Below are 15,948 nucleotides of genomic sequence, written 5' to 3'. Positions count from 1 at the left end.
ATCCCTCAGACCTACACAGCTGTCTGATGAGGTTTACTCCACCCTCCCTTCCCACTCAGACATCTCCTTACTGTCTGTTAATGAGGCTACAGAAACACTCTGCTCCTCTCTCGCCTCCTCTCTGGACAAACTCTGTCCTCCGGTGTCAAAACCAGCCAGACAAAACCCTCCCAGTCCATGGCTCAGAGAGGTTCTAAGGGAGCACAGAGCCGGACTCAGGGCTGCAGAAAGAAAGTGGCGCATTCAAAAGAACACACTGACTTGTCTGAGTAGCAGCAAAAACCTGAAACTTTCACATTCAGCCTAAAGGCGGCCAAGATAGCCTTTTATCAGAACAAGATCCGCAATGTCCCCAACACACGACATGTTCATGGTGTTTAACTCTCTTCTATCTCCACCACCTGCTCAGCCTTCCACTGTGCTGCCTGCAGAAATGTTTGCTTCCTACTTCACTGAAAAGGTTGCTACCATCAGTAACCAATTCACTGAGCCTTACCAAACCAGCTACTGGTGCCTCACTCTGCTCCTTCCGCTCTCTAAATGAGGACCAAGTCTCTAAACTTCTAGTCAACTCAAAACCGACGACCTGTCCTCTTGGCCCTGTTCCCTCTGACATCCTGCAGAGCATTTAACCTACAATCAAACCTGCAGTAACCCATATTATCACCTCCTCTCTTAAATCCGGTGTCTTTCCCTTTGCCTTCAAGCAAGCTCGGGTTCCCCCGCTGCTGAAGAAACCCACACTCAACCCAGCCCAGGTTGGAAACTATCGGCCGGTCTCACTGCTTCCATTCATGTCTAAACTACTAGAGCGTGCCGTCTTCAGTCAGATCTCACAGTTCCTCCAAGACAACAACCTGTTTGATCCATATCAGTCTGGCTATAGGCAAGGCCGCTCTACTGAAACTGCTCTCCTGTCAGTTACTGATTCCCTACGGGTTGCCAGATCCGCTGGTCAATCGTCAGTCCTTATACTGCTGGACCTGTCTGCTGCCTTTGACACGGTCAACCATCATATACTGTTCTCCACACTCTCGGAGCTTGGCATCTCAGGATCTGTCCTCTTGGGGTTTACGTCCTACCTCACAGGAAGATCCTTCAAAGTATCTTGGTGAGGGGGGCGTGTCCAAATCACATGACCTGACAACAGGTGTGCCTCAGGGCTTGGTGCTTGGCCCTCTTCTCTTTTCACTATACACCTCCTCACTTGGTGCATCATTAACTCTCATGGTTTCTCCTACCACTGCTATGCAGATGACACTCAGCTTTTCCTTTCTTTCCCACCTGACGACACAACCATCTCAATGTGAATATCAGCATGTTGCTGATATCTCCGCATGAATGAAGGATCACCACCTTCAGCTAAATCTGTCCAAGACCGAGCTTATTGTCTTTCCAGCCAATCCTTCCTTACTGCCACAGATAAGCGTGCAGCTTGAATCCATCACGCTTGTGCCTACGTCTTCTACCAGGAATCTTGGTGTCATGGTAGACAACCAGCTGACCTTTAAGGACCATGTTGCCTCGGTTGCTCGATCTTGCCGATTTGCTCTCTACAACACCAGGAGGATCAGAACCTACCTGACTGAACACACGACCCAGCTCCTGGTCCAGGCTCTGGTCATTTCATGCATTGACTACTGCAACTCCTTACTGGCTGGCCTGCCTGCATGCTCAGTTAAACCTCTGTAGATGATCCAGAACGCAGCAGCACGCATCAGATTCAAAGCTCTGCCTCTGGCTTACAAAACAATAACCCAAACGGCTCCGGTCTACCTTCACTCCTTAATCCAGAGCTACACTCCCTCTCCACAGTTACGCTCTGCCAGTGAAAGACGCCTTGTGCTCCCACCACAAGGTGGTGCCACATCAGTAGCTGGACTCTTATCCTCTGTTGTTCCCTGGTGGTGCATCTGATCTGCAGAGGCCTTATCCACTTTTAAAAGCAAGCTAAAGACTCAGTTGTTTAAGGAGCAGTTCTATACTTAGCTTAACTCTTCTACTCAGAATGAGTTAGAAAGATTTGTCCAGCTCTTTGGCTCAACCAAGTACTGAAGAAGCTGCTGCACTTATGCCCAAGTTGATATTGTGTGATGAAATCGTGATCTTGTATTTAAACAGAATTACTAATATATATATATATATATATATATATATGCACTACCTCTAGCACTACATGACAGCACTTGGGTCCAACTGGACTCAAAGCAGTCTGACTATCACCTAATTATGATGTCCCATCTTGTTTGAATTCATGCTTGTGTTGTTCTTACTCTCAAATGTAATTCGCTTTGGATAAAAGCGTCTGCTAAATGACTGTAGAATAGAATAGAACAATCACAGGCAGGGTGGGACAATGGACTGGAACAAAGGACTTGTTGAAAATCCTGATTAAGACACCAGTCAGCTGGTCTGCACAGGTCTTCAGAACTCATCCAGGTACACTATCTGGTCCAGCTTACCTTAGGTTCTCCCCTCTCAGCATGCGCTGCACCTCATGCTCCTTCAACCTAAGGATGTGGTGACCATGGCCTGAGGGGAGGGATGCAGCCTCCGGTGGCTCCACCTCCAAGCGGATAAAGTAGACATTAAGCTCAACGAAGCGTCACCCTCAGCCACTGAAAGGTTGCCAGGCTGGTAACTATTCTATTCTTTTCTATTCTACAGTCATTTAGCAAACGCTTTTATCCAAAGCGACTTACATTTGAGAGTAAGAACAACACAAGCATGAATTCAAACAAGATGGGACGTCATAATTAAGGTAACTGGTGATGTGTTGGATCCCCAGCTGCACCTGCCTGGTGGTGGTACTGCTGAGGTGGTCCTCCATCTTCCTCCTAAATACTGTCTTAGCCTCTGTGATGCCTCTCCTCCAGCTGGCTCTGGCTGCACTGTATTGTGTAGCATCACCAGACCTGAAAGCTGTGTTCCTCTCTCTCAGGTTGAGATAGACCCGGATGCATTTATCCACAGTGACAACGTCCATGCAGTACTTAATGTTGCCCAGGACAGCTGCTATGTAGTCCTCCAGGTCCTGCTGTTCAAACACATCCCAGTTTGTTCTGGAGCTGATGAGAGGTCCCTTCAGGTCATCTTCTTACAGATCTAGATGAGATGGGAGCCCCTTTCCGGAGGGGGGTGTAAGTGGTCAGACTAGCCCAGGTGTGGTAGTGGCTTGGCCCTAGTGTATTATTTCCCCTGGTATCACACATAACTTGCTGGTGGAATTTAGGATCTTGTATTTGTAAAAGAAAATGCTTGGAAGCAGTAGTTTGGTTGGTTGTTTACGTAGCCTTGCTAGTCTCTGCAGCCGCACTTCTGCTTCCTGTCCCTGCACCGCATTCTTCTCCTACCTTTGGGGATGGTGATCCACTGAGAGGCCAGCATCCTGGCTATGTTCCCCAGTATCTCATGCAAGTGGTGAAACTCTGCTGTAACATCCTACTTGCACCATAATCTTAATATCAGAAGGTTGTGACGGCCATAGGTGCTAATCGCCAAGCAGAATGTGGTCAACACGTATGCAAACAGCCACATGAAGCACTGAAAAGAAGAGCACTTAACCACTGCGTCTGAGTGCCGCCATTTTTACCCACCATTACCATTTTTTCTACCTGTATTTCCTTTCCTACGTCTACCACCTCTACTACCTTCATTCCCTCTACTACTTCTAATACCCCTATTGCCACTGCTATACCTCTATCATATTTATTGCCTCCATAAACTCTGTTACCTTTTCTACCTCTATTATCTCTATAACATCCACTACTCTCAGTACTTCTAATACATAATCTGCCTCTACGACCTCTACTGCCTTTATTCCTACCTGCATTATCTCTATTCCCTCTATTATATCTATGACCTCTACTGCTACTATTGATGATATTCATACTGCTCCTCGTAGAACCTGAGAATCAGAAACTCTGAAACTCTTTGATTTCAGGCTTTGGAGACAGCAGGTTACGTCAAGAATGTTATTGTGAGTATTACATCAAATCAATATTGAAACCATCATGACTGTCAGTACTTCCTGTGTGATGAGTCATGTAATCTAAATCAGAAGTTTGATGTTTTTTGAACTGGTGAACATCAAACCTAAGAGACTTCCTCAACGGTTGGAGAAGACCATAAGTGTACACAGAGCGTAAACTGTTGTGTGTCGGATGTGTTTGTTTTCAGGAAAGAGACATGTTACTGAGATACAGACGTCAAGAGCCGGGTAGGAGGAAAAGGACCTTCAGAGCCTGCAGGGTGAGACTGAACAGCTGCATGAACCTGCATTTGTTCTCTGTGGAACATCAGAACTCTTCCACTGACATGACTAAGGTTTCCACAAACAACGAGTCACATGTTCCACTTTCACTCCAGTTCTTCAACAATGGGTAATGCTAAGATTACTAGCAAACTGCTGCTACCACTATTGTTTTTCCACCATCACTGGTTTTTACCAAGCATGTGAGGGGAACCAACAAATCAAAGCACATTCATTTATATGGCAATGTGCTGAACATGATCAAAGGAAAAAGACAAAAGAATACATACAATGGGGTAAAACAGTATTTAGTCAGCCACCAGTTGTGCAAGTTCTCCCACTTAAACATATGAGAGAAGCCTGTAATTTTCATCATAGGTATACCTCAACTATCCAGAAAATTACAGTCTGATTTTTAATGAATTTATTTGGAAATTATGGTGGAAAATAAGTATTTGGTCAATATCAAAAGTTCATCTCAATACTTTGTTATAAACCCTTTGTTGGCAATGACGTATGTCAGATGTTTTCTGTAAGTCACAAGGATTTCACACACTGTTGCTGGTGTTTTGCCCGTTCCTCCTCCTGCAGATCTCCTCTTGAGCAGGGATGTTTTGTGGCTGTCGCTGGGCAACACGGACTTTCAACTCCATCCAAAGATTTTGTAAGGGGTTGAGATCTAGAGGCTGGCTCGGCCACTCCAGGAACTTGAAATGCTTCTTACAAAGTCACTCCTTCGTTGCCCGGGTGGTTTTTTCATGGGTCGGGCCTTTATGGGTTAAAGAAGTTACAGGTCTGTGAGGGCCAGAAGTCTTTGTTTGTAGGTGACCAAATAATTATTTTACCGAGGAATTTATCAGTTAATTCATTACAAATCAGACAATGTGATTTTCTGGATTTTTTTTCTCATGTTGTCTCTGATAGTTGAGGTATACCTATGATGAAAACTACAGGCCTCTCTCATCTTTTTAAGTGGGAGAACTTGCACAATTGGTGGCTGACTGAATACTTTTTTACCCCACTGTATTGTTGCCATCATCATTACAATTATCATCAACATCAATATATCATCATTATCATCAACTATAAAAAACTAGCATAATTAAAAGTTGTGTCAAAGACAGGAGTTTACGGCTCTGATTGAGCAGAACTCAAGATTGGATCAGATTTGAGGCTTTCTTGGCGTCTCCAGGTTTGGACCAGACTTCATGTTTTACAGGTCTCTCTAAGTTTGGATTAGACTTAATGTTTTCTGGGAACAGAGTCCCCTGGGAAGACATTAATATTGAGCCAAGTGCCATTAGCATAATTATGATCAGATATTTGGTTGTTTCTATGATCTGCGTTAGTGGGAGCATGTAGATGGTGAACAATAGGGGGACCAACATGGAGCCTTGGGGAACTACACGTGTAGATGCTAAACAATAGTTTCTCCTTCTTTGTCTACTCATTCACACAGTTCAAGGTCATGACGTCCGACATGGCAGCTGACTTGAATACCTCTTGGAAAGAGTGTAAACTAGTTAACTTATGCTTGTTGGAAATGGGTTAGGGTTAGCCTTGACCATCTCAGGAGTAAGATCTAGGAGAAGAATAAACTGACTAATGATTTTGCATCTGTCAAGGCCAAGCACATTTCATCAGTGCAGTGTTTGCCACCTCATCTTCCTGAATTTCATCCACGCAGGCACTGCTGGATCTGGCTTCCAAGCTTCCCAATGCTGGGGCCACGGAGGACATTAAGATCCAAGTGGCAGCCCAATCAGGAGTGCATCCAGTCATTTTCACTTTGCCTATGAGTGTTGTGAGGCCTGGATTCCATAGTGGAAATTTACATGCACTGACAGTTACAGCTTAAGACGATGAGTAGAATCGCATCTGAGCCAGGCCCAAGGCTCCCATTCAAAGCTCCACACCAATCTGCTCCGACCAGGGGATTTCTCTGCATTTGACTAAAGTGGTCCATGATGTAACGAAGAACTCTGCTAAATCAGAACCACAAGACCTTAACTTATCACACCGTTCTGCACCCTTATCTCTTGTGGATGGCCCCCTTCAGTTTGATCCTCCAGGTACATTTCCTCTGGCGAACTGCAGCCCTCCTGGTGAAGATCCCTTCCTGGTTCTGACGCTGTATCGGCTGATGTGATGCTGTCTGCAGCTCCTCCTGGTCCAGGGCTGACTCGTCTTGCAGGGAAAGGGCGCAGCCTCTTCATTTCGTCGGAAGATGGTGGAAACTGTGAGGAGAAACTCCAGAGGCCTCCTTATTTCTGGCCAGGTGTCAACAGGAAAAGATTAGTTGAGGACTGAAACTGAGTGTGGTTTACGTTCACCCATTGATGATAGGTGAGCATTCTTCTCAGTACTGCACCCAGCCTGAGTCATGGTCCTCTCTACCTTTGTTTTCCGCACACCACTGCCATCATCAGCGGTTTGTCATTAGAAACATGCATTTCTTTAGTGTCACCACACACACCTGTTCCTATCATTATGGACAAGCTCCTTAATGATGCCATCTCTCCCAGAATCTAAAAAACATCACATCGTGCTTCATGTATGATACAATGATGTCATTCGCAAACACTGAGCTGACAAAAATAATAATATTAATGGAATAGATTTATATAGCACTTTTCAAGACACCCAAAGTGCTTTACATTGTGTCCATTATTCATTTACTCCTCAATAATTATAATAATAATTTTATTTGTGTAACACACTTTATAATCTAACGTTTCAAGGTGCTTCACAGATTTCAGATGAGCTTAAAATCAATAAAATAATCAAGATTACAACATGATCCTAAAATAACAATATTAAAAGTAGCAATCCATTTCCAGTTAAGGACGTAGCCAATAAGTCAACTACAGGACTGTCAAAGGCAGCTTGGAACAAGTTGGTCTTTAAGCTGCTTTTGAAGGCCACTAGGGAGTTTGACATCCTGATAGATTCAGGTAGCCAATTCCACAGCCGAGGCCCTGGAGAGTTCTGCCTTGGTTGGCAGCCTGGTGTGGGGGACACTAAGAAGTTTCTGGCTACCAGACCTGAGTGACCGAGATTGGGACTGTGGAGAGCGGAGGTCTTGGAGATTTCCTGGTTTTGGTAAGGAGACGGGCAGCACTGTTCTGGACATGCTGTAGCCTCTGGATGGTTTTGGAGGGGAGTCCTTCCAGTAGAGAGTTACAGTAGTCGAGGCAAGATGTGATGAAGGCGTGGACCGATCTTTCATTGTCCAATTTAGAGAGTGAAGGTTTTAGTTTGGAGATGTTCTTCAGGTGGTAGAAGGAGGTTTGGCAGATTGTTTTAATGTGGGCAGCGAATTAGAGGGCCGAATCAAACTTGACACCAAGGCTGGTGAGAAGTGAGGACAGTGGGGATGGAGAGGTCATCGAAAGTTATGTAAGTGATCCCAGCTTGTTTGGTCTGGTGGGGGTGCCATTTAGCTGGACAGAGTTTTGGCTCATCCATTGACGGATGTCACTGTTGCAAGTAGCAGCTTGTGAGAGTGCCAGGTGATTGTCTGCTTAGTTTACCTGTAAAAGCTGTAGGAAATTCTCTGTTGTGTTTCTGTACAGGTGTAGCAGCTGCTTGTCTGCTGTTAGGTTGAAGCTTGTTGCTTCTATCTGCTGGTTCTTTGTTTCCTCTTCCTGTTTTCCATTTTCCTTTTTTCCTCTCTTCGTTATTCTCTTTTTTTCCTGTCCCCTCTGGTCCAGCAAGATTACAGAAATTCCATCATACCAAATAAATAAGATAAAACAATATATTTAAATAAATAATGAGATTAAAGCTCCTCTTGGTAAAGCAAATGAGTTTGGCGCAACACAGCAGCCAGACCATCATTCTGCCGCCACCGTGCTGGACAGGACAAGGTAAAAGAAATAAAATGAAACTGCTTTATAACATGTCAAACACAGTAAGAATCCCGAGTTCCTCCGCCATACTTAACCATGCCGAATGTTGCTCTGACGCCATGAGACAGGAAGATCTTGTAACTGACACATAGAACTATTGATCTTCACCAAATTTGGCATAATAAGGCTCTGAACTAAGCTGGTTACATCTAGGTTACAATATGACTCTGTAGCGCCCCTTAAAACATTAAATCAATAAGGCCCACCCCTCACTGTTTCCTCCGGGATTAAAAAAGTTTTCTGATTCTGATACACTGACCAATGTCAATTAAATTTTGTACACTGTTAGAACATGTGAAGACCTTCAAAAACACCTCTTGGACCTAAAGGCTAAATCAAACAGGAAGTCGGCCATTGTTAAAAGATTATCATTTTGGGGGTAATTTTGACTTTTTTTTTTTTTTTTTTTTTTTGCAATGCATTGCATTTTAATGAACACCTCATAGGGATTTTGTATTATTAGTCTGAAACTAGCTGGGAAGGAGGTAACACGCTTGTGATCAAAAGTTATCAAAAGCTTTTTCTTAAGTTAAAGGATGTGACCTTGACAGATGGTGAATTTTAAGATCACACCATGATGTCATAAATCCTTAGAAATCACTCAAAGTTCATCTAATCACCACCAAACTGCCAGTAGTTAATCAGAGTAAGACTCAGATGAGTTCCATATACCCTGGCAATACTTAGCCCTGCCCTCTTCCAATATGAAGTGACTTTTTGCAGTCTGAATAGTTTTTCTAAATTATTAACCCCACACACTTGAAACTGCTTCACATGTCAAAACATTTCATACCACAATAAAAATTTAAGTTCCTTCACCAAATGTAACCATAGCAAATATTGCTCAGACGCCATGAAACAGGAAGTCCCCATAACTAACACTTTGATCTTCACCAACTATTCACTGAACTCTGCTGCATGCAAATATGCTATATACAATATGGCTCTATAGCATCCCTAAAACACGTCAACCAATTAGCACACAAAGCTTAAAGCAGGTGATGAGATCTTTATTCTGAGCACATGATGCATTTTCTCTTTAAATGTGTACATCATGTATACATGTATGTTCTGTCCAACTTCCACAACATAATGCTTCTTATGAAGAGGTGTGTAGTGATTAGTTGGAAAGCAGGAGGTAAAACATCCAGAGTGATATGAGGAGTTCAATGAGCCGCAGCAACGTCTGAAACAGAACACGAGTTACAATAAACCCGCCGTCTGAAACATTCACTTATTATAATCTGCTCACCGCAGACAGTAGAAAATCATCTGAAATGTTCACTTATACAACACGCATACAATCGGCGCGTGTTTAATAAGTTAAACTTACAAGTCGTCTCCTTTGTCTGCGGCGTATCTCCTGCTGCTGGATTCTTCATCTCCTGACTTTCAGGAGCCTTCCAGCCTCGACAGACGCCTGATTTCATCGTCCATCAGTAACATCCCCGGGTAAGGGGGGTGTGAGGTGTCCCCATTTTCCTCCTCCTCCTCCCCGCTCATGATTGTTTGTGGTGAGTGTGTTTTTTGCAAGTAAAACTGGGGCACTGCCCCCCACCCCTGCGCTTCATGCACCACATGACATATCCCCCAGAAGTTGTTTGTGTGTTGTGTTGGTGTTTTGATGTCTAAGTGTAATTTAAACCGAGAGGCTAGTCGCCACAGGGTGCAGCTAAGGAAGCCACTTGGGTGGCCCTCCCCGGCTACACCCCGCATGATGTGCACGCCTCCCAAATCACTGTGTGTGTGTGTGTGTGTGTCTATGTGTGTATGTAAGAGAGATAGAGAGCGGGGAAGAAGAGGGGTCCAGGGATGTAAGTCCAAAGGGAAGAGAACCTCCCTCCGGATGGTGAGCTGCCAGCAGCACTAGGCACCCCCGTTCCCCAGGAGGCCCCCCAGGGCAAGACAGGCCAGAGGCAGCCGCCCCCCCACGACCAGGCCACACAGCGACTGCAGCCAACGAGCCGCCACTGACCCCAGAAGACACCCACCCACCCGACACCTAAGGAGGAAGGAGAGGAGTGGAAGGAGAATAGCGGGAGAGCCCAGACTCATGGCGCACCACCCCCAGGCCCACCCAGGCTCCCCCACAGGGTCATGTCATCCCTCCCCACCCCACTTACGCACCCATGATCTTACACACTCCTACTCATCCTAGCACATGCATATGCACACACACACAAACATCATCCAAAGCATAGACACACACACAACATACAAGCATCCCTGTCTCACACCCCAGCACCTCCCTCTATAATCCCCCGACTCCCACTCAGCCCTCCTTCAAACCCCTACACCCCTCCTGCCCCTGGACCAAACCCTGAGTCCCAGGGCTGCAACCAGACACCAGGGCATGCACTAACCCACACCATTGCAGCACATCTGGGCAGGCCCAGACCCCCGGCACATACGGACCCCACTACCCCGGAGGGAGGAGGACCACCCCCAGGCACCAGTGGCCTCACCCCCGCCACGAGGCGACTCCAACCGCCGGCCACCACAGCCCCCAACAGGGCCAGACCCATTTTCCAACCCCCAAAGCAACGAGGTCACAGTCCTCCACCTACACTAAGTGATGGAACTAAGCACTGGGGACCAGAGAGAATGAGATTCAGCTAAATAGTTCTTTGAGGAGGCAGACATTGTCTCACTACTGATGTGGTCAACTAAGAGATTCCTAAACTGCTGAATACACAGATTATTTTTGGTTTTCCAGTTCACAAGGATAGTTTTCTTTGTGATGCATAATGCTGTGCTTATCATGTGTGCAGAGTTAATTACCATATTAATGTCACCCAAGTCACCTAGTAGACACAGTACGGGGATAGTAGGAATATTACATTTAAACCATGTTGACATGTCCACACATACCTGAAGCCAGAACCTGCGGACAGGTGTGCAGGACCACAAGGCATGGAGATAGTTGTCAGGTGTGTTTTCATTGCAGTGTGTGCAGATGTTTGATTGTGACAGACCCATCCTGAACATCCTTTGTCCTGTATAATGAATTCTATGGAGAATTTTGAATTGTATTAGTTGCATATTTGAATTCTTAGTAATTTTAAAGGTGTTCAAACATATTTGTGACTATTTATCTTTATTAAAGTTACTGGATAAGTCCCCCTCCCATTCTGACGTTGGAAGACAGATTGAGTCTTCTAGTTTAGATAGATTTCAGTTGGTGATATTCTAAAAACATTTTGCCATTGATTTCATATTGTGAAGTGAGAATATTAAATGACAAGAAGTTTCCATTTTCTATTATATGTTCTAACTGTTTTATTCCTTTATTTTTCCATTGAGTGAAATTAATCAGCTTTTTGCTTTGCAGGATGTCAGGGTTGTTCCAGAGGGGTGTAAACTTACATGGAAAAAGTGAGGATTTGGTTATTTTTAGAAAATCCCACCAAGCCACTAAGGAGGAACTGATATTGATGCTTTTAAAACACTTATGTGTTTTGATGGTTGAGCTGATGAATGGCAGGTCAGAGGTAAACACATCCTCACACAATGCTTGCTCTACATCTAACCATGGTTCATCCAGACTGCTAGGTTTAAGCCATTTGGAGATATACTGCAGCTTGTTAGCTAAGAAAACATGATTAAAGTTAGGTTGCTCCAATCCACCTCCATCTTTAATCTGTTGTGAAGTTTTTAGACTGATACGTGATGGCTTGTTTTTCCATAAAAATTTAGATATATGTGAGTCCAGTGACTTAAACCAGCTGGAGGATGGTTTAGTGGGTATCACTGAAAACAGGTAGTTTACTTTAGATAGAACCATCATTTTAACTGTGGCAACCCTCCCCATGAGTGATATGGGTAAGCGCCTCCACCATGAGAGATCATCCTCTATTGCTTTAGGTAGCTGGACATAATTTAGCTTTGTTAGTTCTGATAACCTGGGGGAAATGTTTATGCCTAGATATCTAATGTTTCCAGACTGTATTGTAGTATTGGGTGTGTTTTGTAGGTCACAGTCAATGGGCATAATAATAGTCTTAGACCAGTTAATAGAGTAGTCAGATATTGATGAGAATGTATTAATAAGTGTGATTGTCTGGGGGAGAGATGTCGGTGAGTTCTGGAGGAAAAGTAATAGATCATCAGCATAAAGACTTATCTTATGTTCTAAATTTTTGGCATGGATTCCTTTAATCTCTTTTGTCTTATGGCAGCAGCTAGGGGTTCAATAAAAATAGCAAAGAGTCATGGAGAAAGCGGGCAGCCCTGTCTGGTTCCTCTCTGCAAACAGAACCTTGGAGAAGTTTGATCATTGTTCTTCACACATGCATTTGGGTTGTTATATAATATTTTTATCCAATCTATGAAAGATGACCCAAACCCCAAATTTGTTTAATGTTGCAAATAAAAATTTCCAGTTTACTCAGTCAAATGCTTTTTCTGCATCTAAAGAAATGACTGTGGATTCCAGATTTAGTAGAGTAGAATAATCTATGATGGTAATCAATCTACACATGTTAGTAGAGGAATGTCTACCTTTAATAAAGCCTGTTTGGTCAGGATGTATTATTAGAGAGGTTATTTTTCTATCCTTCTGGCCAAAGCTTTGCTACTTATTTTGAGATCTACATTTATTAATGAAATTGGACGGTAACTGGATGGAAGTGTCTGGTCTTTACCTGGTTTTAATAGTAAAGTAATATTGGCTAGTTTCATATTTGAAGGTATTTTTTGTTTTTCCCTTATTTCTAATATCAAATTGTAGAAAGTGGGTGCCAGCATTGTCCAGAATTCTTTGTAGAATTCTGTTGGGTAACCATCTGGACCTGGAGCTTTATTGTTGGGCATATGCTGGAGAGCTTCTTGGAGTTCGCTGACTAAAAGGGGGGAATCCAAGACCATTTTATCTTCATGTTTTAATTGTGGAAGATTGATGTTACTAAGAAATTTATCAATATTGTCATCTGTTGTAGTTAGTTGTGATGTATATAATGTTTTATAGAATTCTTGAAAGTGTTATTTATTGTGTCAGGGTCGTGGCTGATGTTTCCTTCTGGATCTCTGACAGAGGAGATGGTTGTTTTCTCCTTGTTTGTTTTTAACTGATTAGCCAGGAACCTTCCAGATTTGTTGCCATGCTCAAAATTCTCCAAGTGAAGTCTTTGCACCAAGAATTGTGTTTTTTTTTTTCTCTCTATTATTTCATTTAGTTCAAGTTTAGCTTTCCTTATAGCATTTAGTGTGTGTTCTTCTGGGGAGACATGGTAAGCTCCTCTAAGGATTTAATTCTGAGTTCTAACTCTGAGATTCTCAAAGTTTTCCTTTTTCTTATGAGAAGAAAAGGAAATTATTTTCCCTCTCATTACTGCTTTTCCTGCTTCCCAAAGAACACACGCTGAAGTTTCTGGCAAGTCGTTATTTTCTAGATATAAGGACCATTCTCTTTTAAAGTAGCTGATAAACTCAGGATCTTTAAGTAATGATGTATTAAATCTCGAGTTTCTAGCTGCTGGTTTATTGGTCTTACTTCTCGGAGTGAATGATACTGGTGCGTGATCACTAATGCTAAAAGGATGGATTCTGATTTCTGACATGTCATTCATCTATCTCTATTGTTCTAGAATGCGCCGCTAGGTGGCAGCAGCAATTGTAGTAGCTCTGTTTTTAACTTGTGATTTTTTGCAATATAGCCGTCTTTTTAAGACATCAGCTGTCAATCTGTGTCTGTTCGGGTAGATTTTTTCGCGCTGGTCAGAGGCTGTGCTATACGGGAGATTTTTCTGAATATTTTTTCTTTTTTGCAAGACTTGTTATTGTGAGTCTCCATGGCAACGAGACTTGTTTACCATCGGGATCAACTGATAAAACTCTCCAAACTCAAGATTATCAGTGAAACAACACTTCAAATCCCAACTGAGTTGAAAAGAAAGAGAAGAGGATGCAGGGCAGGAGCGAGGCAGAGAGAAAAACGGTGGCGATTCAAACCGTTTCTTCCAACGGTTGTTATGGGAAACGTGAGATCGCTAGTTAACAAAATTGATGAACTTCAGGTGCTAACCAGGTCTCTTAAAGAATACAGAGAGTGCAGTATTATGTGCTTCACCGAGACATGGCTGCATGAACACATCCCAGACTGTAATGCGTCTGTACACGGCTTCAGGACGGTCCGTGCAGACCGCAATAAACAACTCAGCGGGAAGCTGAAGGGAGGTGGAATTGCGGTGCTGGTAAACCAGCGCTGGTGTCATCCTGAACATGTCACTGTTAAAGAGAAGATCTGCAAAAGAGACATTGAACTGCTAGCTGTGAGTCTCCGCCCGTATTATTTACCCAGAGAGTTCACATGCGTTATTCTGGTAGCGGTATATATAGTACCTGGTACCGCTCCAGATGCAGCCTGTGATGTCATTAACTCTGTAGTGGCCAGGCTTCAAACACAACATCCAAACGCATTTGTGGCGATCTCTGGAGATTTTAACAACATCTCCCTCTCTGCAACTCTACCAACTTTCCAACAGTTTGTCAGCTGCTCCACCAGAGAAAACAAAACGTTGGCCTTATTTTATGCAAATATTAAAAATGCATACAGCTCCTTTGCCCTGCCACCTTTAGGAAGATCAGACCATAACCTAGTTCTTCTCTCCTCCTCCTACAAGCCCATCGTTCAGCAACAACCAGTCATTAGAAAGGCTATTAGAACCTGGTCTAATGAAGCTGAAGATGCTCTGAGAGGATGCTTCGAGGCTACAGACTGGAACGTACTATGTGAACCTCATGGAGATGACATCAATGCCTTGACTGAGTGTGTGACAGATTATATTAACTTCTGTGTGGACAGCACCGTTCCAACAAGAACAGTGAGGTGCTTCCCCAATAACAAACCCTGGATCACCAGTGACCTGAAAAAGCTGCTGAACATCAAAAAGAAAGCTTTTAGGGATGGAGACAGGGAGTTATTGAAGTCCACACAAAAACAACTTAAAACACAAATGAAGAAGTGCAAGGAGGACTACAGGAAGAAGTTGGAAAGTAAGCTTCAGAAAAACAATGTGAGGGATGTGTGGTCAGGAATGAAGAAGATCACTGGCTTCGGGATAAAGGAGGATCAGACTGATGGAGGTCTGGACAGAGCGAATGAACTGAACATGTTCTTCAATAGGTTTAGCTCACCTCCTGCTTCAACCCCAACTAGCCACACACCCTCCATGAGCCCACAGCTTTCCTGTCACACCTCCACTCTGTCTCCCTGCAGCTCAGTCAAGGACCTGGACACAACCTCATCTCCCTCCACATCAGGACTTCCTGAAACCTCCTCTGCCTCCACCTCCACTCTGTCTGTCTCCTGTAACCAAGTCATGCAACAACTGGTGAAACTGAACCAGAACAAGGCTGCAGGTCCAGATGGTGTCAGTCCCAGAGTTCTCAAGACCTGCTCAAAACAGCTATGTCCAATTCTCCAGCACCTGTTCAACACCAGCCTGAGCCAGAAAAGAATCCCGGTGCTGTGGAAAACATCCTGCCTTGTTCCAGTGCCTAAAAAACCACAACCAGCTGAACCAAAAGACTACAGACCAGTCGCCCTGACATCTCACGTCATGAAAGTCCTGGAGAGACTCTTACTGGCTCACCTCAGCAAGCAGGTGAAGACCTTTCAGGACCCATTACAGTTTGCATACCGTAATGGGCTTGGGGTTGAAGATGCCATCATATACCTGCTTCAGAGAGCCCACTCTCATCTGGACCAGTCAGGCAGCACTTTGAGGGTCATGTTCTTTGATTTCTCAAGTGCTTTTAATACGATTCAGCCTGCTCTGCTGTGTG

At 43.9% G+C, this 15,948-nt stretch overlaps 1 protein-coding gene across 7 annotated transcripts in view; it reads left to right on the top strand.

Moving 5' to 3' along the window:
• The window catches only part of jakmip3 (Janus kinase and microtubule interacting protein 3), a 120,247-nt gene that overhangs the window by 39,376 nt on the left and 64,923 nt on the right, over nt 1–15,948 (top strand). For all 7 annotated transcript variants that reach the window (XM_041974695.1, XM_041974694.1, XM_041974693.1 and 4 more), the window contains 2 exons: nt 3,944–3,979; nt 4,180–4,251. In XM_041974695.1, the coding sequence (XP_041830629.1) occupies nt 3,944–3,979; nt 4,180–4,251 (108 nt within the window). The remainder of the gene's footprint in view (nt 1–3,943; nt 3,980–4,179; nt 4,252–15,948) is intronic.

This window comes from Melanotaenia boesemani, chromosome 21, assembly GCF_017639745.1.
Source record: "Melanotaenia boesemani isolate fMelBoe1 chromosome 21, fMelBoe1.pri, whole genome shotgun sequence".
In the NCBI taxonomy this organism is placed as follows: domain Eukaryota; kingdom Metazoa; phylum Chordata; class Actinopteri; order Atheriniformes; family Melanotaeniidae; genus Melanotaenia; species Melanotaenia boesemani.
This window is presented reverse-complemented; position numbering and strand designations above follow the sequence as displayed.